Source organism: Dermacentor variabilis, chromosome 11, assembly GCF_050947875.1.
Source record: "Dermacentor variabilis isolate Ectoservices chromosome 11, ASM5094787v1, whole genome shotgun sequence".
Classification (NCBI taxonomy): Eukaryota; Metazoa; Arthropoda; class Arachnida; order Ixodida; family Ixodidae; genus Dermacentor; species Dermacentor variabilis.
This window is the reverse complement of record NC_134578.1, coordinates 68,924,509-68,950,929: the sequence shown is the minus strand read 5'-3', so window position 1 is coordinate 68,950,929 and position 26,421 is coordinate 68,924,509. Positions and strand designations below refer to the sequence as shown.

At 44.7% G+C, this 26,421-nt stretch overlaps 1 protein-coding gene across 1 annotated transcript in view; it reads left to right on the top strand.

Moving 5' to 3' along the window:
* Nucleotides 1-26,184, top strand: part of LOC142564338 (venom peptide isomerase heavy chain-like) — a 42,603-nt gene extending 16,419 nt beyond the window's left edge. The window contains exons 2-8 of the mRNA XM_075675310.1: nt 4,280-4,307; nt 5,016-5,092; nt 6,307-6,422; nt 9,868-10,006; nt 12,413-12,527; nt 14,924-15,075; nt 25,894-26,184. Of these exons, the coding sequence (XP_075531425.1) occupies nt 4,280-4,307; nt 5,016-5,092; nt 6,307-6,422; nt 9,868-10,006; nt 12,413-12,527; nt 14,924-15,075; nt 25,894-26,073 (807 nt within the window). The 3' untranslated portion in view covers nt 26,074-26,184. The remainder of the gene's footprint in view (nt 1-4,279; nt 4,308-5,015; nt 5,093-6,306; nt 6,423-9,867; nt 10,007-12,412; nt 12,528-14,923; nt 15,076-25,893) is intronic.
* The last annotated feature ends 237 nt before the right edge of the window (nt 26,185-26,421 follow it).

The window sequence follows — 26,421 nt, the reverse complement described above, 5'->3', positions numbered from 1 at the left end:
TGGCTAGAGGTGGCTTTCACCAAGTCTTTCGCTTACCGAATTGGATGGGCCGACGACGCCACGTGTGAGGACTGTGGTAACGAGGAGACTTTTCAACACCTTCTTTGTGACTGTCCTCGATATAGTTTACAGAGACAATCACTCGCAACCGCGATAGCGCGCTTTGACCAAAGACCTCTCACAGAGGAACTTATTTTACAATACCGCCATCACAAGCCATCGCAGCAGAGGGCGACGAGGGCACTGTTGCGGTTTTTGAGGGCGACAGGATTGGACAGGCGGCTGTAGCCTGAACAAATGTTGATAGTGTGGCAAGTGTCACTGTGCTGTGCGATGACAGTATTCGGTGCCAGTGACCGATGGTGACTGTGTGTCTAGGCTCCTTCCTTTCCTTATCTCTACTTTGTTACCACTTTACGTCCCCCTCCCCTCTCTCCCCAGTGTAGGGTAGCCAACCGGATCTTTTTCTCTGGTTAACCTCCCTGCCTTTCCCCTTTCCTCTCTCTCTCTCTCTCTTGAAAATAGCCCGCTAAGATAACGTAATTCTAATTGAGCTGCATTATTCAGAGAAGTGGACATTACATGCACGAGAAATGGGAACACTTATTCAAATAATTAACAAAATTGCGCTCATTATCTTTTGAAGTTCTTACTTTACTGCACGCGTTGCAATTTACCAATTGTAGCCGATGAGTTTGCAACGCGTATGCAGTTGGAATGAATTTCCAGAATGAAGCCAGTTTGGAAATATGCGCCATAAAACTTGCCTTTCTTTAACAAACTGCTCTTTTATACATGGAAGTACAAAAGTAACTAGAACACCCATGTATTTTGTTCCGCACTTTGGGGAATAACATCTCCAAACTGGTGTCATCCTAGAAACTCATTCCATGTGGATAAGTCTTCAAGCTCACCTGATACAATTCGTAAGTTGTAATACGTGGGCTTAAGGTAATGAAGTAGCTCATTAATTTTTGTTGCATAGTGGAATATGTGTTTCAATTTCTCGTGCTATTATTGTCAGCCTCTTCGAATAATCCAGTTCAAGGACATGAATTATGCTAACTCTGCCAAAGGTGATATTTTTTAATTCTATAAAACCTAAAAATGATCACCCTGTATATGGCCCTTAGCCCAGTGTTGCCTAGTTTTCTGAAAGAACTGCATACGACACCGAGTTCACATATATTGGAAATGGGAGAGGGGAAAGGGGTGACGCTAATGGGTAACGTACCCCTAAAGTTCTATGTTCCTGACTAAATATGAGCTACGCAAAGAATGGCATGCTGAGCCTATCTATGTTAAGCCTATATTAATTAAGCATGCGCGACTTGAACACTCGATATACAAATAACACTTTCATATAACCCACTCCGCGGTATAATGCGTTGTACTGTATCCACTCGGATGCAGCCGTTGTTACGCAGCCATCTTGATTTTTATAGGCGCCTATGCTTCACAACTCGACGTTTCGAAATATTTACTTGAGTGAGATGCTCGCCGCAGCGAATCCGTGTGTTCCTCTGGGCGTCGCTGGTTTCGACTGTCATTGTCCTTCCCCACACCGGCGTATTCTCCCCCATAACACTTTTTTCTGACTATGCCGGAGCTCATGCTATAATGCCAATATCATTCTTAGCATATTCTTCCCCCACTTGCTGCTGCTGTCCGCTATCTGTCCCCTGAAACGTCATTCACTCGCGAAGCAATAGCGCATGCGCAAGGTTACCCAATAGAAAAGACAACAGCTGGACGTTCGGTTCGCTGCGACGCCAATGAGGACTATATATAATCCAGGTCAGCCATAATCCAGTGACAGAGCCTCCATTGCAGTTGGGGCATGCCACCCAAGGGGGCCTTATCAGCTGCCGAGCTAGCATTAACAGAAACGACGCGAGGAGAAGATACCAATGATGATAAGAGAGCACTTTAATATCCATGCTTCTATACCGGCTAATCTCTGGCTCCCAAAGTTTATGAGAGAGACTTCAGGTGTTGAAGGAGCCTTCAAGGGCTTCGACCCCCAGCGCGATGATCTGAGGTCATTCAACATCGTTTCGGTCCGGTGCAAAAACAAAACTTAAATGCATATCATGCTTCATCATCCACAAAGAAGTCATATGTGCACTTGGTAACGAAGTAAAAGCAACAGAAATCTCAGAATGACCACTAGGCATTGTAGACAAAAGGGTCTTCAGCAAGAGGGTATTCCGCTACATTACTTGAAAGCTAATTGCATTAACGTAAAAGATCATCGTGACATGTGTTCTGTCGGAATATTTTGGGCCACTTATTTATTTATTTTGGTATCTGCAACGTCTACACAGGCCTTACAGGGATTGGTGATTGTTTAGGGCTATAAAATGCAGAGCTAAGACACAACCATGAAGAAAGAGATGTTGGTCTGGCGTGTCTCTATGCTTCTCTTTCTTCATGGTTGTTTCTTAGCGCTGCATTGCATCCTCAAACTTGTCCTTAGCCACTCCGTGCCATATCAGACACTTGAACAGCGCCGAATAGTGACACTGTGTGTTTGTTTTTGAACCACTTCCTAATATGGTATTGAATGGCACGTCTGCACGGCCTTGTTTGCTGTTTGTAAATGCATTGAAAATGACGTAGCCGCAGTGAAAGCAAGTGTGCGTCGGCAGTAGTATATAAGTATGCGTCAGCTTTCAAATAAAGTTACTTGCGGGTCTGCGCTGCCCTGTACTTTAAAGCGAGAGCTTTACTGCTCCCGGTACAAACACAGAAAACGGCTCGTTCCGTCAGGCTGACCTTCGAGCTCAGCCAAGATCAAGCTGAGACTAAGCCTAAGCCAAGGTAATACCCGGTAGCGAAGCTTCCGTAGGAGCCTATACGTTCGAAACATAGCGGTTCATCGATGGCTCACGGGGTTTAGCGCCATTTGTACGTGGATGAAACACTTCCGGTGGAAGAAAAAATAATGTGACGCGATATCCGTTAAAAGCAGAAGGGACGTCATTTTGTTTTCAAAGGCGCGAAATTTGTTTTGTTGGCCTGCCTTTAGAGTTATTCAAATGCTCCGCCATTCCAATTGATGGGCGTTTCGAGCTTTAAGTGCGGAAAGCGACGCAGAAAAAGCCAGCTGTACGGTTCTCGAAATCGCACCCCTGCACAGAACATATGTTCTTTGGAGGCCGACGAAAGTTTTGGGTGTAGACTGCTGATCCTATCGTCGGATGTCAAGCCCATCGGCTAACGAAGTCGCATGAAAAAAACTACACAATTATCTGGCGGTCGTAACTCACTACTTTTGACTCAATAGGTTAAGAAGCGATGAAGCTACCCGCATCACCAAATTCAGACCAACTTCGACATGCAATAAAGTACAACGTGTGAGGGGGGTGTATTTCATCAAGTGAACTTTACGACCGCGCCGTTCTGCACATTTCAAGAGGTGCATTGCATTGCGACTGATAGCGGCGTCAACGCCCCCTGTAACGATGGGTGCTGAAAATAAATGTATTCATTAATAATAATAAAATGAAATAAACTTGTATTTTCTTAACTCGCCACGAATATATAACGTTGGCCAGGAATTTTATTTTCGTTGAATGAATCTGTGTCTCGCTTGAATTAAAAAACACTTTTTTTCTTTCCCAGCGTTTGTTCCCTCCAAACATACTCGCACTTCAATCGCTGCTCCCGTAACCACCCTTGCTGATTTCAGTGACAATTTTTGCTGAACCGATTTTGCCCGAAGCTTCGCGACCTATTTGCATCGACCTTGCCTAAGCCTGCCACTGCCGGTGGCTACTGCATGTGCGGCGTGGGCGCCCACATCTTGATAAGCGACCTGCGCTGTGGAAGAAGTGCGGAGTCGCACGGGCCTCATCTGATTGGTTTGGCGCAGCTGATAGCAGCTGCGCGTACTTGACGTCAACGAGATCACGGGATGCCCAAGCCTCACCGGTGTCTGCGCCGCCTGACTCACCGAATATCACGCTATCGTGGTAGCGCGAAATCTGATTTGGTCATGTCCGCTTATCGCTTGGAACGAGACGCGCCTATACTGTAACAAATCCTAAACCCTAATTTCCTAAACGTCATTTGCCGTTTCTGTACCGAAACAGGCTTGTCCAATCAAACTCGCGCATAAGGTTCGCTGCGAAGAACTGGACTGTCATGGAGGCCTGCAGCAGGATTACTTAAGAAAGCTATCGCTGACTTTGAAAATCATCAAGGATAGTTTCTGCCGCGTGCCTTCTTTATTGTTCAGCTGATTGTTCAGGCTGCCTGTATGATTCTTTTGCAGGTCGCTTCTGATGACATCAATAATAAAGGTAGGATAATTCGCAGTAGTTAACAACATTCAGCTATGTTTTTAACTAGGCAGCACCGACAATACATGATTGTTATGAGGCTGGAGACGAAAGATGACATCAACAGCCACCTTCTATAGGCCATGTTTAGACTTAACACGCAATGACATGTGGCAGCAATTATCAGGGAGACATTTATAGTTAAACAGGGAAATTCCTTTAAGCGAGGCACTGACTGCTTGGTTTATGCAAGTAGTACAAAATTCAAGTTAAATATATCAAGAAACAAACGTTTTCAGGTTGTCTAAAATAACTGAATGTTCATTTCTATTCGTAACAATTTTTTAATGAACTCACTTGCTTCGAACAATAACCTCTGGCAGAACCCCACACTTGAATCGCATTGCAGTTTATTAAGCGAGTAAAGAAAATAAACAAACGGTATTGCCCATTATTTCTGCAGCGCATGATAGTATGAGGAATGTTGGCCTTCAGAAATATTCATAGTCTCTACGAACTTCAAACTTTAAACTAGCACTTAAAAGGAAGCTTTTTTCAAAGACGCACTTGGTAACAAGTTCGGTGTCTAGAGCACCTGAGGTACCTATTAGGAATACAAATATGCATTGTACTTCTTCGATTCCTAACACAAACACGCGTTTCCATGGAATAAGCCCGCATGCGCTCATGTCGTGTCATGTCATACGCTCTAGAGAAAATTCGTTTCAGATTGCGGCATATTTTCCACCTCTGGAAGAATTGTTGGTGGCCATCTCGTACATAGGAAGGACCAAGTACCATGGGTTGTAAGTACACAGTTAATGAATAAATATTAAAATATTGAGAAATTTTAAAAAAATGAAATGTTCTCGAGGTTCACATTTGAATGAAAAATGTAGTATAATTAGATACTGCAGACAATAATTCACTAGAAGTGCCTCAAACGTAGGCCTGCAACACAGCTTTCAAAATATAGCGCAATAATTAGGTGTAATACTTGCTCAAGTATCTGTCTGAAACTGATACGTTAAAGGAACATGAGAAGGGGCGTAAATATATGCAGACGAATATTGACATTACCCGCAGCAGCGGTTTCGCGGCACGAGGTCGCGGGTTTGATGCCCAGCCGTAGTAACCGTACTTTGATCAGGATGAAATTATGAGGATGAAAAAAATGAAGATGAGGATGAGGACGAAGGAAGAGGATGAAAAAAATTATGAAGATGAAGCTGAGGATGAAGGATTAGGATGACGATTAAAAAAATGATGCTCGCTTACTGTTCGTTGGGCGCACAGTAACGAACTCCAGGTGATCAAAATTATTCCGCAGCCCACCAGTACGGCGGGACAGTTACCATACCATGGTTTTGGCTCGTTAAACCCAAGAATCTAATTTCTTTTTTTAATTTTGAGATTGTTTTACTTCACAGAAAGATGCAGCTGAGACAAAGATGAAAATGAATGTCGCCATGCTTGTGCACGTGAACTGTAACAATACTAAAGTTGCATTTCTTGTGAAGGTTTTCTTTGCTTAGAAAACGCGTTCAAAAATGTGATCAAAATATCCCAGGCGCGATAATTGGGCAATTTTCTCAGGAGAGCTTTTACCACAAAGGCATACATTATAATATGATTCGAAGTACTAATTAGACTAGTTATTTTTGAAGATTTCATAGTTCTGTTTACCTGCGAGATTGACGCAAATTGTGCTAATTCAAGAATCGAAGCCCGTCAGCTCAAAAATTTATTACTATAGCTCCAGAAATGATAAAAATCTGACGCCGCTAATTTATAGCACCTATTGGTATCTCGACAATGAGCTTACCAAGGCCGTTGCTAGGCTGTCAGAGAGCCCAACTAGCGCCTTTCGAGCGTATGGCGGTGACTAACATTCTTGTTTTGCGCCTCCTCTTGGGAGGCTCATTGGGAGGCTCTTGGGAGGGAGGCTCATTTTCTCCCTTGTTACATCTGCCGCCATTAAGACGCACTGCTCCTAACTTGTATGAAATTTTGTTTTCAGGTGCAATTAGGTTTGCCTTCCATGTACAACGCAACCTACAACGTCAGCCAGTTTTGTGGAGGAAGTATCATTTCCGCTCACTTTGTACTCACTGCGAGCCATTGCATTGCCAAGAGGTAATTATACATGTTATTTTGATGTTCGTGCCCGCCACAGCCAAATCTCAAGTGTGCACAACATAGAAACCGTTTATAACTCTCATTTTCTTGATCTTGATATTTTTCATAGTTCACTGTCATTGTGTTCTTTTTTTCAAGTTCGCATTGTTCTATCATAGTTTCAGACAGTGTTTAAGTTATTTCGTACTGCTTTCTTCTAGTACTTGCCTTGCGTTTTATGGTATGCAAACTGTCCTTTTCATAAATGTTTTTCCATAGTTCTTGTGGTTGTTTTCTTGTAATTTTCTCAATTTTTCTCACCCTTGCTTGTTTACGTTCCCTGTTTCTTTTAATACAAGAGTAGTTTATCCTTATTTCTTTGCTAACTGCATGCGTGGGCCAGCATTCAGACTTTAGGGTTATTCCGGGGCAGGGTAAACATATTAATAATTGATAATGACGATAATGAAGATTATTACTATTGTTGAATGCGCCAGCTCAGCATTCTGCCACAGCCGCAGCCTTTCTTTGAAAGTATACTTAATAATATTCAGTGTTTTTATTGTGGCTCTATACCTTTCTTTTAAATTACAAAGTTTGTTAAAACATAAATATGATTGAATCAGTTTATTGGCTAAGATCCGGGAAAGCGCCCACAAACCACACCCAGACAGAAAGAAGAATTAATCGTTCGAACGCCAAAACATTATTGTCCTTGCTAGATCAATTCAGTAAAGACACTTCATACGGCAGTTCCTGTATCGAAATTTACCTCCGTAACAATTATCGAGCATAAAACTACTTGCCATTTGCACGAGCCATTGTTATTGTGTAACGCTTCTTTATTGATTGTGCACTCATGTATTATGTTACGCTTATTATACTAAGTATATTGCATGAGGGAGCAAAGAAGGTTTTGGTTTTCAATTATGGAGATCACTTATTGTGCATAATTGGCTATATGTTGTGTGGAACTCGTATGCAAAGGGGCTAGAATTGTCCCGAAATCGGGGAGAAATCAAAGATAGCAATATCAGTAACGCGTAAGTAGAACAAGAGAAACAGTTCTAAAGAGCTGGACATACCTAGTTTTGATGAAAAATTTTGATTACACATATGTATCGAAACATTATCTTCGCTCTTTTAACACGTAAGTGTTTTATGCCCGGGTCCACCATCAACTTTTTGTAACGAATGTCACGTCGGCGCGAACGCGTAAAACTTGCTCTCTTGACACCAATGGCGCCGCCATCTAGGAGCGGTGAAGCGAAGTACTACATCATGACACTAACGAGCACCGCCGTGAACGCGCGGGTCATCTCAGCGCAGCAGTGACTCCAACGCGGTATGGCCTGGTGTAGGCGGTGTAGGCCTTTCGCTGAGGCGACGACGTGGCTTCCGCGCGTATGGTTCGTCTTTCACGTCCCATTAGCTTGTGACGCCTCTTCGCCTACGGAGTGCAGCTTACAGAACCGCCTACTGCCTCGCTTATGATGACACCAACAAAGAAAATTGGCGGTGGCTTAGCTCGGCTATGCCAGGATATACGTCGCGAAAGCTAAGGCCATGGTTAGCCTTGGTTAATCTTGATTGCAAGCCCAGGTTAGTCTGGTTGTCTAGCTAGGTTGCAGCGTTTAGCCAGTCGTTCGGCGCGCTGTTCGTCTGTTTTCTGGGTGATTCGTATCCTCTTCATTTCGTTCCGATGCCGATTACAGGCCTCCTCCTGCTTATCAGAATTGTCGACATCCATACTGCCGCCTCAACTGTGGTTGCGGCGCACGCGAGCTCTCCTTTCCAGTCCTCCGACATGTTATCAGGCATGCGGCGCAGTTGGCGAAGGGAGCGGAGGCAAGCGCAACGACAAGGAACGTGGTGTGACGTAATTGTAAACGGCGGCAGCGGAAAGGCGCAGCGCTGCGCCGCGGCGGAACACCTGTGGCTCGGTGCTACTAGTGGCGCCTGCGCAGTAGTGACTAGGGAGCGAGACAGACAAAAATATCCGCGACGAGGCACGCGTTGGGACGTCATGTGCCTGCTCGGAGCACCGCCACGGCGAAATCGCAAGTTCGTGGCCAGTAAAGCTTTCGCTTTAAAACTGCTGCGCATAGTGGCGCAGAAAGGCAACAGCGTCGACGGGCGAATCTCGCTTCGATCCGGCGAGAGACGCACCAGCGTGAAGCAGAACGCCTTCGTGCGTTCACGGCGCACGCTGCGAATTCTGCCACTCGTATGCTTTAAGCTGAGCACGTCGCAACTCACCTGGCTGTCTAAGACACTACGGAGCCGAACCAGAATGCTTGTACCTTCGTCCAGGCGACTCGGCAACAAGACTCCGCTCACCAACAGGGCGCCGCGCGCCATGCAAACCGGCAACACGGTCGGCGACCCGCAAATCGTGTGCCTTTCGCTGCACTGGACCATGAGTTCGTGAAGCAAACATGCAACAGCCTCTGTGAAGACATGTAATTTACTTTCGTATTCTACCGATTCCCATGAAAGAGGGACCAGCCATATCTTTTTTTCCGTGCGGTGCATTCCAGCTAACGTTACCCAAGCTCTTGAAAATAAAATACGGTATATATGAGTACGCAACCAATGATAGTCTGTCAGCGGGGACGTAGTGCTCCAGGAGGATTTTTGTTAATGATTGATCTATCGATAATTACATAATAATAATTAACGAACATTTAATTTATTCAATTGAGGTCACAAATGTTCATATCACGGTAATCATCGTGTTTTAAAACAGCCGATTCAGTTGCTTTCACTGTGCCATGTCTCGCGTAATTGTTTTTTCCACCTTATAAAGAAAACGTGAGAAATATGAAAATAGCCGCATGATTACGCATCCCCGCGCCGCCACACCAGAGGTCCCAGGCGTTACTGGGAAAAATTAACTCTGCTCAATGCCTTTGTCCTCCTCCTCGATGCCGCTGCGCACTCCATTGGCTTCGCGCTTCACATGGGAAAGGTAGCTCGCAGTTCGCGGTGACCAACGCCGATACTGATCGATGCCGCATCACTTTCACGTGGCCTCCAAGCCGGGCATTGCGCAGAGTGCGCTTTCTTTATAAAGTCGAAAAAATAGTTACCTGACACATCGCCCACTGACAACAACTGAATATGGTGTGTTAAAACACAAATACTACTTTTCCGTCACAATCCTAGCCCTCAATTCAGTAAATAAAAACGTTCATTAAAAAAATCTCATCTATTTATGTATAGTTCAATTGTGAAAAGATAACATCCGGGAGTGGTACGTCACTGTTGGCAGAATACCATCGGTTGCGTCGTCGTTTATCCTACTGTGTATTTCTAAGACCTTGGCGAACGTTAACCATGACACCGTGTATATTATTCAACTAAAATACTTTGTTGGCCCTGTGCTCTATTTGTATTTAACTTGAGTGCTGTAAGATAGCCAAAAACTGGAATCAATTCGTTTTCTCTTCTGATCTTTTAGACGGATCTACCTTGACGGAGCCGTAATTATCTACAACAGCACTGAAAAACTTCGAGGCTCAAGAGTTGGCGTTGCCGCCTTATTCAGCCATCCTTCATACATTCCTGGAGAACTTGGTCATGACATCGCGTTGGCAAAGGTTAGTTCTCTTCCTCCGAGCCATCTCCGAAGCCTTGTTGCATTGTCAATCAAACGAAACATTTTTTGTAAAGCCATCGTGTAACGAATCTCTTACGTATTCTTTGATAACGACTGGCTTGTGGTGCAATTGTACAGACACGCTAGGCAAGTTTTCGCGCTCACCGTTACTATGATGTCGCGAGGAGAATGACCGGCGCACGCATCCTATGCTGTGCGCGTGAGGGCAGGCTTGCAAGGATGAGCCGAGGGAGAGAGATCGTGCAAAGTCCCTAGGATCGTGGCTTGATGCGCGCCATCTTCCCGCGCACCCATTATCGAAGGTCACGTGATCAAGAGTGCGCTAATGAAGGCAAACGCGCGTCGCGTTGTCCTGCCCGGCCGCGGCAGCGCATGGCTTTCCGTGTGGCTGAGTTCCTACGCGGCCTTCGCATTGTATCTTGGCGGTCATCTGCAGCGAATGCCATGACTGCGGCCAAGCTGAGGTGGCTGTTGACCTTATGGGCGCTGCATGCTTGTCGGCTTGCGTTGGCTCTCCCGTAATATAAGTTTCCAAGACCTGTCGAAGCAGGAGGCTGCTCGAAGCGTACGCTCCACGCTGCCGGCGTTTCTCATCAAGCCAGCTTTCTGAGAGCGAGTGATCGCGTCCACCCAGTGAGATCTCTACGCTTGTCTGCACGCTCGTGACACCATACTTGCTTAGATTCTAAGAAAATGTTTACGTTTACTGATATTACCTATACAATTAAGAAGGTCACATCGTGTAAATTATCTGATGCTTTGCGATCGCTATCAGTGCTTTGCCTTTCGAGCGAAATTGCGACTTTGTCTCGACTCTTTGCTATAATGATAACCACAACTTTTATGCACGCAGCATATCGCGATGAACCCTCCCCCCCCCCCATCACGGTCTCCCTTCAACCCCTGCGATACCCTGGTTTCTTCTGGCACAAAGATATTAGCGCAGACTTCGGCTGGCAGTCAGTCGCGGGTTATTTGGATATTTTGCCCAAAAAAATGGATAAGTTGCCAGGTACTCAACTCTTAGGAAATACATTCAAAATGGCGAATCGAACGGCGATGACGACGACGACGGCAGAAATTCGCCTGAAGTATCCATATAATTGCTACCGTAATCAAAAGTTAACGCGCGCATTTTCTAGCTGGTGCAGAAGACAGAAGCTAGGGGACGCGTTCGTCCACAAAATTTGCTGCCCATTTCATATCGTACTGTGGCACCGTGGCGCATATCTACAACGTCACGCTAGCCGTGTCTTCTCTCTGGAGATGTATTATTGCTGATAGGAGTACCACGCTCTCCGCAAGGTCAACCATGCTGGTTGAGGGGCGCGTTTGTCGCTGAAATCTGCAGCACCTCTTTTGTGCTAATGCGCAAGCTGTCGCTTACCGAGGTACCAAACCAAGGTTTGTTCTACCGTGGCCGGGCTGGAGCCCTAGAGCTTGCGTTCCAGCGTTTCCGTGGCTCGGCCGGGAATTTTAGTTTTGAAGGTTTACGTCCGATGGTTCACGAGTTGAAACACTGCAGAAATAAATGCCAATCAAACTCGCATGTAGGAAACCACCATAGCTCCGGCAGATTCACCAAACATCAACAATTTCGCCGATGCTTGTATCTGAACAGTTACGACAATTGTGAAGGCATAGTTTCAGAAATCGTCGTTTGCAGCCACGTTGTAAAATAAGAGCTAAAATTTTATAACCACATCACGGAATAGCTTATCCAAGAAACATATTTATTACCATCGCCTTTCTTTTTCCTGTTTTTAAGTGCGAACCCTGTCTTGATTTGAACTACAGAGTCTTGTTCCGATGACTTTAATAGAAACGCCCGAAGGTTCAAATTACGCCGAAGGCAAGAGGTTAGCTTCAAGGTATTATATATCTTTACTTTGAAAAGGCAGTGTGTAAAGCAAATAGCGACGAGAGGAAGAGACGGGCTCAATTTTCATTTATCACGAACTTATAAAGCCAACAAACAATGAAGCCGAAGCAAAGATACGGCAAATTAGGTGTTTTTTTTATAATTTAAATATAGGAATAATAGGTGAAACGGAGAATTGATGGGTTCACCAACACCACTTGTGGACACTATGGGAAGCCTAGTCCGCGGCTATCCGTATTGCAAGTGCGGTGCTCGGCCATTCTAGCTAAGTCCAGCTGCTTTTCTCTCGTCTATATTCTTAAGCATTAGTGCACTAGATCTCGTCCCGCATGTGCCTGTTAGTTAGCGCCACTCATGGATTTGGCGCAGATGTGACACATCCTTTAAACGCCAGCTGTCACACACTAAGTGAACTTAGCAGGTCCGTAATCAAAGAATGAGAATCATTTATGAGTAACGGTAACACATCAGATGTCCTCCTAAGCTCCACTCTTTTTTTCGCAGACAACCGAACCGTTTAAGTTCGACAGATTCGTAAGACCAGTTTGCTTACCATGGAAGCCAAGCAACCTTGTGGGAAGAAAGGCTGCAATTTCTGGCTGGGGGAGATTGTCCGCACGTGAGTAATCGCAGCTAGAATCCCCTTGCCTGCGCCTTTGAGCTTAACCCAAAGCGAATAGCCCATTTTTCCGCCTTTAGCGATCCTTATGATGGCGACTGTACCATTACTTCAATACTGCCACGTTGTACACGTTGTACCGACGGTCAAGAATTGGGTATTGTCCAAAGTGTGAGCCAAGAATGTAAGCTTTTCTTCGAGCCAAGTTGTGCCCAAAAAGACAGACAGCACTCAAATCACAACCATAGTTCCGAAGGCGGTCCTCAGTCATTAAATCAATCTGTCATTCATGCATGCAATAACAAGCCTTCACTATAGTGCATGTGTACATTCGCTAGTACACAAAAATGTTCGCGTGACGAGACCACTCTGATAAAACATGACTCTTTCATTATAGAACCACCAACAGCATTCAAGAAATTTCGAATGAGGGCCTCTCGCGCTGAGGGATAAGTTCATCACTGCAATAATCTGGTCAAAAAGAATAACTTTCAAAAAGCAAAACAATGTACGCTTGGGAGTACTTACGTAGTTTTCTCCTCGGTAAAATCAGTTTTTCAGCGGCACTCCCCGACAGCAGAAACAAATTTCAGCTCATTATGTTCTACCTCGGAGTCACCTGACGCAATGAGATGTGCTGTTCTTTTAGTAGCTCAACGCGGGAGGTGCATCAGTTAACTTACATTATCTCTAAAACAAGCCGCTTCACGCGACACACAGTGTCTAATAGTTACATAGTACTATTCTAACTACTCTTTTTAATCGGCAGTGTCTTGCATTTGAATTTGATAAGCAAGCTTGCAGAAAACGAGACGAACAACATTTCTTCTCAAGATGCAACACAATGTGCCTTTCATAGAATCTAGCTTGTCGAGTCTTACGCTTTAAATTCTAAATTTCTTTCGTGCCTAATTTTAGGTATACGCTGTAAAGTGATCGCTGAACATGCAAAATTATCCAAGCCACAGCAATAAAATCTGACCATCGAAAGCGCGTGAACTTGTCACCCGCTTCTTTATCTGCAAAGAAACGGTTATTTTTGTTTTTATCCGACGCAGCTGATAACAGCTCAATAATTATCGACAGTACGCACGTGCTTTCTCTAACATGTGTTTGGCTGGTTCTTTTTTCCTTGAGTTCCTATGTGTATTTATTGAAAGTGCCTGGCATTAAACTTCAGTTCGAAGTTAGCGCTCGCACCTGTTGGTTTGTGTGTTTCGGAGTTGTCCAAAAATTCTGCGTTAAAATAGAAAAGTTGCGGATTAAAACTGTCCCGAACCACTGCTTTTCTGTGTTAATTCAGTCTTAAACGATATACAAGTGTCTCCATTAACGCAACTACGTGCAAGAAAAAGGTTGCGTAATTGCGTAAAAAAGGTGAATGCCGTCACCCCGTAGTATCAACGATGAGTTTGTGTCACTGAGACATTCTTCTGCTATAATTCATGTGCAATGATGTATACAGAAAATGTTAAACTAGCTGTTTTTTTAATGCAAACTAGTTTCATGTCGAGTTATTCCTTACTTACTAAACGCACCCACTAGCTGAAGCTGAAAAATGAGCAGAAGTGCATACGTTAGGAGGACAATGACCAATGCTACCATCGCTGACTTTATGCCTTGAAAATACTCTGGTGCATCGCTTAATGTGCGTGCTGTAAGAATTTGGTGGGCTCGGCTTTTCTCACGCTTCGTTACGTCATTTTGCAATCTACGCTTGAGATTACCGTTCTTTGTAGCACTAGTTGCCAATAACCACTCATTCGTTTCACTATTGATAAAGTTCCGTCAATACCAAACGGTCAGAACTGAAACCGCTACTCTCTGAGCCCCTGATATATCTTCGAGAAGAGCATCTTGTGATGGTTTTGGCGAGCGAATGATTTCCTAAAAAGAAACTGAAGATTTCATCGTGACCATTCAGATACGTGTCATCCCAGCTGTTCATTGTAATTTCATTCACTTTTACGTAGTTTCAAAAACATCTTAAAGCCACTTACACAATACGCTGACTGCGTTTCTTATGGTCTGCGCTTTATCCTGCAGCACATTTTTATTTAGCTGTTTCTTACCTTGGCAACTTTGGGACGCGATGTTGAAGTCACTGCTGTAATGTCACTGCTTTCAACACGAACACATACGATGTGCCTGTATGTCCAGCCCTTTCGTTTCAATTAACAAGTGTAGTTACGTTTTTAACCTGCTAATTTCCGTCGGGTACAATGTCTCCGTGTGGGCAATGTGGGGAATATTGTCTGGGGGGACGAGAGCTTCCTCAGTGTAACTCTTTTGTGCGAATACAGATTAGGTTTCTTGCTTGTGCGAGTTGAATTCTTGATATTTGCACTACACGTCAGGATGAGCACAGCTCATACACTAGCTGTTTATCCCAACAGGCAACAAGAGTGGCTTGGATTTGCTTCGCATCACCCAGACGATACTTCCTTACAACCGTTGTAAGGAAAGCTTCAGCAAGGAAGAGCTTGCCAAAAGGCTAACGCGGGACGGCGTCTTGTGCGCGAGAAGAAAAGGGAAAGGAATATGCAAGGTGAGGATGATTCATCAAACTTTTCTCAGAGCAAAAGTGAACAATACGGACATTTTCTAAGAGGAGGCTAAAGAAAAACAGAAGATCAGTTTAGACTAACCAACCATTACTGCATTTTCGTTAAAGGCGTGGTAATCTTTTTATTATCAAGAAAATAATAAAATTAGCTCAATGTTTCTTTATTAAACTCTGGCGAAACGCCATCTACATTACGTCACTGCAACGTCACATATCTTAAAGTATTTTGCCGTACTTCGGTATTTGTGGCGCATGCAACACTTCTTGAAACTATTTCTTTAGATTCAGTATTTGGTGTCCTTAGAGGACAATGTAATTCATTGTCACCGATTAATGGTTAACGCGGCGCGAGGGGCCGATCTCGAATACATAACGTCGTGGTGTGAACAGTTGAAGGTGGCGTCGCCGCCTGTATTATGTCCTGGCGGCTTTTTTGGCTTACCAAGCAACTTCTCGCGGTACGAGTGCTTTTTTTTTAGTATTGGAGACGCGTAATTTAATTTATAATGGCTCAACGTAAGTTTTCCTTCAGTGTCCCTTTACAGTTAGCGCAACCTATCTTTTGCGAATCGCTATTTTGGAAGACAGTTCATCACATTATATTCGCACGGGTGCGTAGATTAAAATGTTTTTATTCCACGTTTCGTTTTAAAAATTAGCACAGTGAAGCTTTGAAAGCAGTTCACCATACAATTAGTACGAAATCAGTAGAGATTATTCCCATAACACACCTCCGTTTTATATTCGTCCTCTCAAGTTCCTTGGTACAATATCCTCTGAAACCACGTAATCTTGCCGGAGTGTCTTGCCACATCACGACAGATGGCCTTAATACCCATCGATATACGATTACAAGGGGAAAAACTATACTGGTAATTCATAACAGTGGTAACCAACTCGTACCATATCTTGCAAAAAAAAACTTGGGGCAGCTTTTATAACAGTTGAAGGTTTAGTAACATATTAACAGCGCAATTGCCGAAGACGATAATAACGGTAAAAGAACCGGCGTGTTTATTATTGGTTTTTCTTTTCCACGGGTAAGTTCGCACGATCTTCCCGATACCCATAGCCAATAAGATTGAACATTACATTCAACTTTTCACAATATTACTGGAAAGTGATCGCCTAAAGTGTTTATACAAAATACAAAAGAAAGGCATGTCATTGCATGGAAGATGGTTCAGTCATATACATGCCGCCAGTTCTTCAATGATTTCGACAGAAACTTTGACACAGATCACTGTGTCGTCCCAGATGACAAAAAGCACCCGTTAAGTGTGTTTTCAAATATTGAAAATTAAAATGAACATCGATGATATAACATCAAAATGGCAACCCATCACAAACAAGGATGAGCAACTATAAACGTGGGCCGGTCCAAATTTAAACGCGTTAAATGTTTCGATTACTTGAAAGTTTCGTGTTGAAAGTTTTATCGAGTTAATCGTTCAATGAATTCAACGCTCTTGCTAGTCCATATCTCTATCTTCTCATAGTTGTCTGCTTAGCGCAGAATATTCTTTCCCTAGGCATTATAAACCAACCAACTGGAAACAACCTTTATGTCCCTAAGCTGACTTCGAATGTCCTAGTGATTGATCATTATTCAATTAAATAAACTTATTTATAAAATACAATAACTAAACCAGAAAAAAAGTGAAAACGACCTCGAACGCAACCGAGCTTTATATCCGCTGAATGGATTCCGTTAAAAAAGCCTCATCAGATAGAACTCATCGGAAGAATTAATCGGATAGTGTCCTAGGATGCAAATGCCCTGTATAGAATCGGCTTAAAGAGGAGAGAGGCGACGGTACGGACATGACAAAGTTCAACTAAATGTCTCTCCAATGCCTCATTCGGCGGTCTGTTCGGTCGCTTCACGATTCCTTAACGGCACATTGCCAACAATGCCTCTACAGTGCTTTAACACGAAGCATGCGAGGGCGCCAAGCCGTAATTGAGAGGCACGCGACAGCAAGATACTTGACATGCGTGCCGTCCTCTGCTTTACAGCGAAGCTGTTAGCCTCTAGTTGGTCGGGATTCTGTGCGGGCTCGTTCTGTGCTCGTCGAAAAACAGTACCGCCACCTACCGACCGCGGCCACTCGGACAGACCTCAAACGGCAGATGAAAAAGGGATTTTGTGTTGGAGTTTTCGCCTAGCAGACGCATGTATTCTCGTATATTCGAACTACAGTCCGAGACTCTGCAGCTTGTGTGTAAGTCGCACTTAACCAACTGTCTGACGAAATTAGAAGAATTCACTTGGTTAAATAAGAGACTTGCGCTTGGTCGAGATCCTAGAAGAATGAGGACGCATGCTGCACTTACGGCCACGTTCGTGCGTACATGCCGTACGCCGCTTGTGGTGGTGGTGGTGGTGCTTGTGCAACGTCGTCTAACGTCCGATGGATTGATGGCTCTTGCCTAACGTCGGCAACAGCTGCGCTGTACATCCACTTCCACAGAATAGAACGGAGGCGGATTTTTTTTTTCTCTTGAGTGTGTCGGGTAACGTTGTTCGTCAGCTTAGGTTAGCCAACGGCTACTGCAGGGCGTTGTTCCGTTGAGCATGAGGTAATTGGAAAATTTGCAGTCCAACTACGGATGTCTAGAGAACTTTCTAGTTAATGATGTTTTTCAAAAGTGGAGACCTACAACGCGTTCAATAGGAAATCTGTTCTTCAGCCAATCTTACAATGTGGAAAAATTCTTCAGGGGATATTTTTTTTATTCCTTCTGCTGAATATATGTTGATTTTACTGTGCTATGTTGAGGTATATAAAGTTCAGCGTGTCTTTTAGATCTCTCAGCTGCCATGAAAAGCTCAGATTGTGCAGTGATATTTCTCTCCATTGCCGTGCGCTTCTTTCAGGACGTGGTAGTCGCTCATATTGTTTCTTCGGGCTTAGTTGATTTGTCTCCTGTTTAGTTTTCTATTTTAAATAGCAGGAATGATCTACCATAATGACATTTTTCGCTATCAGTGCAAGTAAATAATTAATAAGAACTTAGCCCTGCAAATTAGTTCTATTTTACCTTCATGATGATTGGCTCTTTGTAGCCGTAGCAAATTAGTACTGACCGTTTGCACACCGCTCTTTATATCGCGAGCAATAAATTTTCTTGGAAGCTCATAAGCCAGTGGCGTGTTATCAAATACAATTTAATATTTATTGGCCACCATGCCACAAATTTCATATGTGCCTTAAGGACACCTTTATTTTCTTGTAGATACCAATGCGCAGTCGACTGCTGGGTCAATCAATAGTATTCCAATACCTGCCGCCTATACGCAAGCTTAACACTTTTATTTCAACCAGCGATTGACCCTCTCGATTATGGTGCACACATTTGTGCACGTCGCTTCTTTTAGCAAGTTCTGCCAGTCCGGCGAGGGAGCAGACGGCGGTGTTTAGGCTGAACCAAGTTCTTATCCCACCGGATCTCAAGATGCAACAGTATTGGTACATATGCCCACGTTACTAAATGAACTCCAATGTTCGACGGGATGTACCGCATACAGCGTTCTCGCCCTAATCGGAAATAAATATTTTTTTGACGTGAAACGTCCCTAAACAGGCTAAATGTTGGTGAAAGCGATGTAACAGCCTAGTAATCATACAACTCACACACCGCACTTTCATAACGTTGCGCAGAGGGAAAGAGCCATTACCTGATCATGTAGGTGTCACGTGCGCGCAAGACACCGTTATCGCGCCACGCAGGACTCAATAGGAGGCAAATTTAGCGCCGTGCGCGGTGTTCAGAGAAGCGTAGCTCGAGAGTATAGCTTTCTCCATCCGAGCAGGTATGGTTTCACTCCATAGACCTCCCTATGCTGTAGTAGGTGTAATTTAATAACTCCAAACTAGCGTTCCTAATGTGTTGTGAGGACGACAAATCTGTAGTTCGTTGCGAAAATTTCCTGCTATAGCTCGGGATCCTCACCCCCCCCCCCCTGCGTTCAATTCAAGAATGGCATTAAGAGACTCTGGACCACACTGCGGCTGCGTCCCTGACAAAGCCTACCCTATTTTCTTCCCTTCTTCGAAAAGCATTTAGTCAATATTTACCTTATGCTTGAGTTATAAGCTGTTGATTAAGGTGTTCTTATGAAAATATGCCACATTTTTCACTGCAGAATGAATTAAAATCTAATTAATTGGTAATTACAAGGAGTATCTAGAAAATCTACACGCAATCACATTCTCCTCTTTGACTTTCTGTCAGTGTAATCGTCAGTGACATAGAAAAAGTTATGCGAGATATACGCGTCTATTGGCAATCCATCATAGTTGCCAATCATCATACGCGTCTCTCAGGCAGAACGACGAGTCTTCCAGCTCTACTCATTTTGTGAATTTCCTAGGCTTTGCCAGTGAACTGCTGTTTCCTCCTTCACTGCCATGGAGATGGAGCCTCACGCTCGTCCGCCCGACTCGGCAGTGCCCACGGCGGCTGCCTCCAGGAAGCGCAACAGCACCGAGAGCGATACTGACAGCGACGACACCATGCAGTACTATGTCAGCAGTGACGATTCTGGTGACGATACCTTGGAGCTGGTGCGGAGTCGTAAAGCAAAGCGAAGATTTCTCACCGCATCATCGAATTCGAGTTAGTCCACCGTGGGATCTTCACGCAATACCGAGGAGCTCACCATCCTGTTCGTGCCAATTCTCGCCACTGACAACCTGAGGCGCCTCAACAGTCAAGCCGTGTCTTCCCATCTAGAGGCGCTGGTGCCGAATGAAATCAAAGACATCAGAATGAACACCCGTAAGAACGTGCTAGCCATTGACGTAGAACACGTGGCTGCGTTGGGTTATTTACGCAAAGTCACGGAACCTGACGGCATGGAAGTCCGCCCTCATATTCCGCTGGGCAAACAAGTCAGTACTGGCGTAATTTACAATGTTGACGGGACCGTTGTCGACTCCGATGCGTCGATCTTAATCAAGCCGGCTAGAGAAAACACCATTATCACAAACGCGTTTCGTCTCGGCACGTCATGGCGTGTTAAGGTCATATTTAAGGGCGAATTCCTCCCATAGCATGTAAAAGTGGGCCACTTCCGACACGCAGTTCGCCCGTTTATACCAAAACCGCTACAATGCTGGAAGTGCATGAAGCTTGTCCATGTGAGTAGTGTGTGCAAAAGCACTACCGTCTGTTCTCGCTGCACTGGGCCCCACACCACTAACGAGGCTAATGTGCTGAAGTGCACAAACTGCAGTGGCCCTCACGATGCATCCTCGAAGTAATGCCCTTTTATTCGAAAGGAATTGGCAATACTGAAGAAAATGGTTAGAGACCACTCGTCTCACCGAGAAGCAGCAAAATCTTTTAGGCGACGACGATCACGTCGCCGACGTCGATCAAGAACCTCCAAAGCCTTTGCAGAGCGCCAGCCACATACATTACCACCCACTATACCGCCCAGGCCAAAAACAGTCAACTCAAAAGACAAAGGTGCATCGAACAGCACGGCTGCTGACGCTTAGCGTGCACTCCCGAGGCTACACGCCGCTACTCAGTGAAATCAGAGTTCTACAGCAAGGGACACTTCGTCTGTTCCTGACAAGTTTTCGGACTGAGATCAACAAATTCTGGTCATGATCAGCTCTCGGTGAATGATATTCATGCTCCTTTCGACAAGCTGCAGACACCAAAGCTCGAAATGCGTTGCAAGTGATGGATGCCATCAATCCGGTTCTAGCGAGCCTTCAGAAGTCCAGTGCTTGAGAAATTCTACAGCAGAACCATGGCTCATCGACAGCAACAGCGATCGTTCCGGGATGACGTCAGAAGTACCTCCATATTCCAATGGAATGCGAGAGGCCTGAGGTCACGTATTTTGGATTTTCGACAGTTCGTGTTTGACTACCACTTTCCTATGCTGGTGATCTGTGAGCCTAACTTATCAGCCTCCATAAGACTGTCAGGATATGAACCTTTCGTTTCAACCACGTGTGTCCGTAGAATTAAGGTACTGGTTTAGATTCGCAAGGACCTAGCACATTTTTCGCAACCCGTAGCGCCACACGACGGTAACCAATACATCTGTGTTAGTGCGAAAAAAAGAGGCTGTCTTTTACTATTATTGGCGTCTACCTATCCCCAACAAGTCAGTTTGACAGCAAGAGACTAGAAGATATTATGGCTGCTACTCCCGGTCCTTGGATAATCAGGGCACTTCAACGCTCACCGCCATATATGGGGAAGCTCCAGAATAAATTCGAGGGGCAGGTCACTAATGTCCTTTGAATGAGGACACAACCTGTGTCTTCTAAATAACGGAAGCCCGACATTTCTGCGAGGAACAACGTACAGCAGCTGCCTTGACTTGACTGTGGTGTCACGTTGCCTGACTTCAAGCGTGCAGTGGTTCACTGATATTGAAACCCATGGAAGTGATCATATTCCGACCTATGTGAGAATCTATGGACCAGTCGCCGCATTACCGGTTGTATCTCGCCAAATCGACTGGTCAGTCTTTCAAGATCGTGTAGAAGACACATGCAAGAAACATATCGCAGGCTATTTAGAAGGCATAATTGCAGACGCAATGCAAGATTGCACGCGGTGCTTCACACATTTATCAAAGCGTACAGAAAATGACATTGAGTTGGAAAGGCCTCGTGCACTAAGTCGCCGAGCTGAAAGGAGGTACAGGCGCCCGAAGTCAATTCTTGACCTCAAAGAAGCTCGGCGCATGTAAAGGAAGATAAAGGCCTGAATGGATAAGCTAGCGGATTGAAGATGGAAATGCTTTTGCGAGTCACTGGACCCCCGCAAGCCATTGTCCCGTGTGTGGCGTACCCTGCGGGGTCTTTGCTCAAGTCCCCAGCAACGACGCCCTTTCAACGCCCTTGCTTTCTACCAAAACCGCCGTGAGATAGATGTTGCGGAGGAATTTTGTGCGAAAGTCGCCGGCGCCACAGCTTTAGTCTCTGACATGACTTTAGGCGACTTCCCCGGTCCACGAAATACAAGTATGGACGCTCCATTCTCTATGCAAGAGTTAGAAGCTGCTATGGCGCTCTGTAGGTGTTCGTCTTCACCAGGGCCCGATGGCATAACATATATTGATTTGCGCCCCCTAGGTCAAGAAGCACGAAGAGAACTCCTCAGTCTTTTTAAGAGTTCATGGCGAGATGGTGTCGTGGCACAGGAATTGAAACGCAACCGCTTGGCACCGCTGCTAAAAACAGGAAAGTCATTGCTCGAACTGGCATCGTATCGGCATATAGCACTTGCCAGCTGCGTCGGGAAGCTTATGGAACGCATGGTCCTCATTCGTATCCAATGGTACCTTGAACACCTCAAAACTTACCCTGATTCTATGGCGGGATTTAGATGAGGCCGTTCATCGATTGACAGTGTCATCGATCTGGTATCGTCTGTAGAACAGCAAAAAGCTTGGAAGTGATTATCAGTAGCACCCTTTCTTGACGTGAAAGGCGCTTACGACAAAGTTTGCCATCAAACCATTCTAGACGCACTTTTGACAGTTGAAGTAGGAGGACGAGTATGTCGATGGATCAGTAACTACTAGATACAAAGGTCCTTGTTCGTACGTATGGAAGATGTTCCGATTACCGACCACTACACATGCCGAGACATTCCTCAAGGCGGTCTTCCGAGCCCTATTTTTTTCAACCTCGCGCTTCCTGAGCTGACCGAATCCCTACCGGAAACAGTGAGTGTTTCAATCTACGCCGACGACATCTGCATCTGGACATCAGCGGTCACTCGCCTGCAGGTTAGCGCAAGGCTACAGATAGCAGTAACACAGGCATCTGACTATCTTCACACACAAGGCCTTACCATCTCAACTGAAAATTTGCGTTAGTCGCTTTTACGCAAATGTCTCGTTATCCAGTATGCATCAATGACCGGCCTATCTGCTACAAAAGAAATCATCGGTTTAGGGTGTCATTGTTGACCGGAACCTCTCTTGGAGCCCTCAGGCTTGCCCACTTGAAGAAGATCACATCTATTGTTCACGTTTTCAAGTTCATCACCGGCAAAACATGGGGGTCGTCAGTGGGCTCCATTCTACAGTTATATCGAGCACTTTTTATCTGATTCCTACGCTATAGCTCTCCCGTGCTTGCTAAAACATGCAAGTCAAATCTTCGAGAACTTCAGAGCGTGCCAGCACAGGCGCTACGTGTTTGCCTAGGCCTTCCGCGGAGCACCTCAACAGCAGGAACCATTATAATGGCTCAAGGCTATCCGATCACGACTCACATTAGCACCGACACGACTAGGGTCCATGTTCGTCATGTTTCAGGGATTCAATCAAGCTCTCTTGCCTGCTTGCCAGAACGACGACCACAGGCGTCCTTCTCCAACGGCGTCAACATCCATCGTGCCTCCCTACCATCGGGCTTCACACCCTCAGCACGTTCAACCTCAGCTTTGTTGCGTTCAAAACAACCTCAAGTACGTCTTACGGTTCCAGGGATAAGAAAGAAGACCGACCTGTCTACCTTGGCCTTCAAGCAAGCAGCTCTGGATTGTTTGCACACTTTCTACTTTGACCGAGTCCACATATATACGCATGGCTCTTCCACTCAGACCAGCTCCACCGGCGCAGTGGTTATACCACCACGATCACTAAGCATTCGATACAAGATTTCTCACTTGACAACATCGACCGGTTCGGAGCTTGTTGCCCTCCGCGGTGCCGTTGATTATATTAACAACCAACCGGCTAATCGGTGGGCAATATTCCGCGATTCGAAGACGGCCTCATAATGTCTTCTGTCATCTCTTCGTCGTGGGTCCTGTGAACAATTCGTGTCGGAGATACGAGAAAATGCACCATCGCATGGTCGCGAAAAGACACGACGTCGTGTTTCAGTGGCTGCCTGGCCATTGCGGTATCTCCGGCAACGACCTCGCTAATGCAGCTTCTAGGAAAGCACATGAAGGAGCAACCCTTGTTTCTCTACCTTTATCGCGGACTGACGCAGCCCAACACCTAAGCAAGCTAGCGCACCGTATACATTGGAGAAGTGGCTAACACCTGAATTCACCCAGCATCGATTGCATTCCCTCGATCCATCTATGCAACTGCGGCTGTTACCAGGGCTTCCGCGTAATGAGGAAGCAATGCTGTGCCACTTACGCTTGGGCGTCGCATTCACCAATGCACATACGTTTTTGATTGTAATGACCGATAGCGCCGAGTGCAATGCCTGCGGTGTCGAGGAAACTATAGAACATCTACTCTGCTACTGCCCATCTTTTTAAAATGAAAGACATGACCTCTGAACCAGTTAGGTCGAAAACTGCTTACCTTGAACAAGATCTTGGGACCATAGCCTCGCATATCGCAGCTACAAAAGGTCACAAACGCGCTGCTTCAATATTTGAAAGCTACCGGATTGAGTCAGCGTCTATGATCCAGACTGAGTGACCGAACGATATCCCCACTGGACTTTCTCTCCTTCTTTTAATCTTTCCGTCCCCTTTTCCCTTTCCTCAGTGTAGGTAGCCAACCTACCTACCTTTCATTTATCATATCCTCTCACTCATCATAATTCGTTACTGAAACGAGAAATAGTGCCATGGTTTACTGTTGCTACATTTGTGTGAAACAATACCTACTTAACACCAAAAGTGCTTTCAATGCAGTTAAATTCAAACCGTTATTTTTCCTTTACATGAAAGGAAAAGAGTAATAGCTAAATTCTACTACAGTTAGTAGCTTGACAAGATGAATGTTACCACGACACGACGGAAATATATATGACAGATGTACTTGGGGATCATTTTGTAAGTTCTATAGAGTTTTTCAAAATCACCTGTGGCAGATTGGCAGATAGTATAATTCTCGTGATTGTGCTGGAATCTTCGAAAAGGCAGATAACGCTAGCACGAGAAACCAAACACATTATAATAATTAATAAAAACCTAAAACTAACTTCTTAAATAGTTACTTCCCTGGCACATATTGCAATTTACGAATTATTGCCGGTGAGCTTGCAAGTCGTATCCACTTGAAATTAATTTCGAGGATGACTTCAGTTCCGACATATTGTTTTCGAGAGTGTAGGACGAAATGCGTGCGTGTTCCAGTTACTTTTGTAATTCAGTGCATGAAAGAGCGTTTTGTTAAAAATTAAGTGGAACAACAGAGCATTTTTACGCTGAGTTTGATAGGGAATATCTCTGAACTGGGGTCGTTCTGGAAATTCATTGCCATTGGATATGCCTTGCAAACTCACCGGCTATGGTTTGGAAATTACAATACGTGCTGTAAATTAATTAGTATGAAGTTACTTAGTAAATTTGGGTTTTTAACTAGAATACGTGTTTCTATTTCTCATGCAAGTAATGTGAGAATCTCTGCATAATCCAAATGAAAGGCTAATATTGTATTATCTGCAACAGACATTTTTTTAATCCATAGAAAATGAAAATTATCGCTTTTACAGCCGTAATAAAGAAAGGTACATTGGTGCCGAGGCACAATAAAAAATTTACTGAAATATACAGATAATGCACGCAGCATTTTCTGCTAGCAAGCAAGTCAAATACAACGGAGAGCACATACAGTATGCAATAGATTTGACGTTTGGCGTCCGAGAACTACTAACAAAGCCTTCAAAAGAAAAAAAAAATCGGTGAAGAAAACACTGCCTTTTCCATTGAACATAGTCATCCCAAAAATGCCTCGAAGCACTTTTACTGCCATCGTTGTTTCTCAATGCCCTTGTTTTGAAGACGTTCGCTTAGCAAGGTGGCGGGCCCCACGTGTGACGGCTATGTGTTCTACAGGGAGATTCCGGCGGGCCACTTACCGTCCTCGGCAATGGCGGCAAAGCGGTTCAAGTTGGCGTTGCCGCTTTCGCCTACGGCTGCGCTCATCCGACCAAGGCTGATTTCTACACGCGCGTCTCGACGTACGTTCCTTGGATAAGAGAGCAGCTGGCTGCGTCTGAGGAAAGCAACAGCTAGGAAGCCAACGCTGAGCGGAAAGGAAACACAACAGTCAAAATCGCGTTACAGTTAATAACAAAAATGGAATGTGCCCATGATTTAGTTTGTTGTCATTCTTTTTACTCTTAATAAAATGTGACGAAGTATCTCAATTGAGGCTGAAATTTAATAACATTATAGGGTTTTCCCAGAACCTATATATATGTTAATAGAAAGTGTACGAAGAGGTCGCTATTATTATATAGAAGCTTCCACTCAAGAGAAACTAATAGACGCCGTTTCTCGAATCAAACCGTACCAACTAATCTTGTGGTTGTAGGCCTAAGATAACCGCGATTGTGCTTAGGTGCCCCTGCGCGCCTTTGT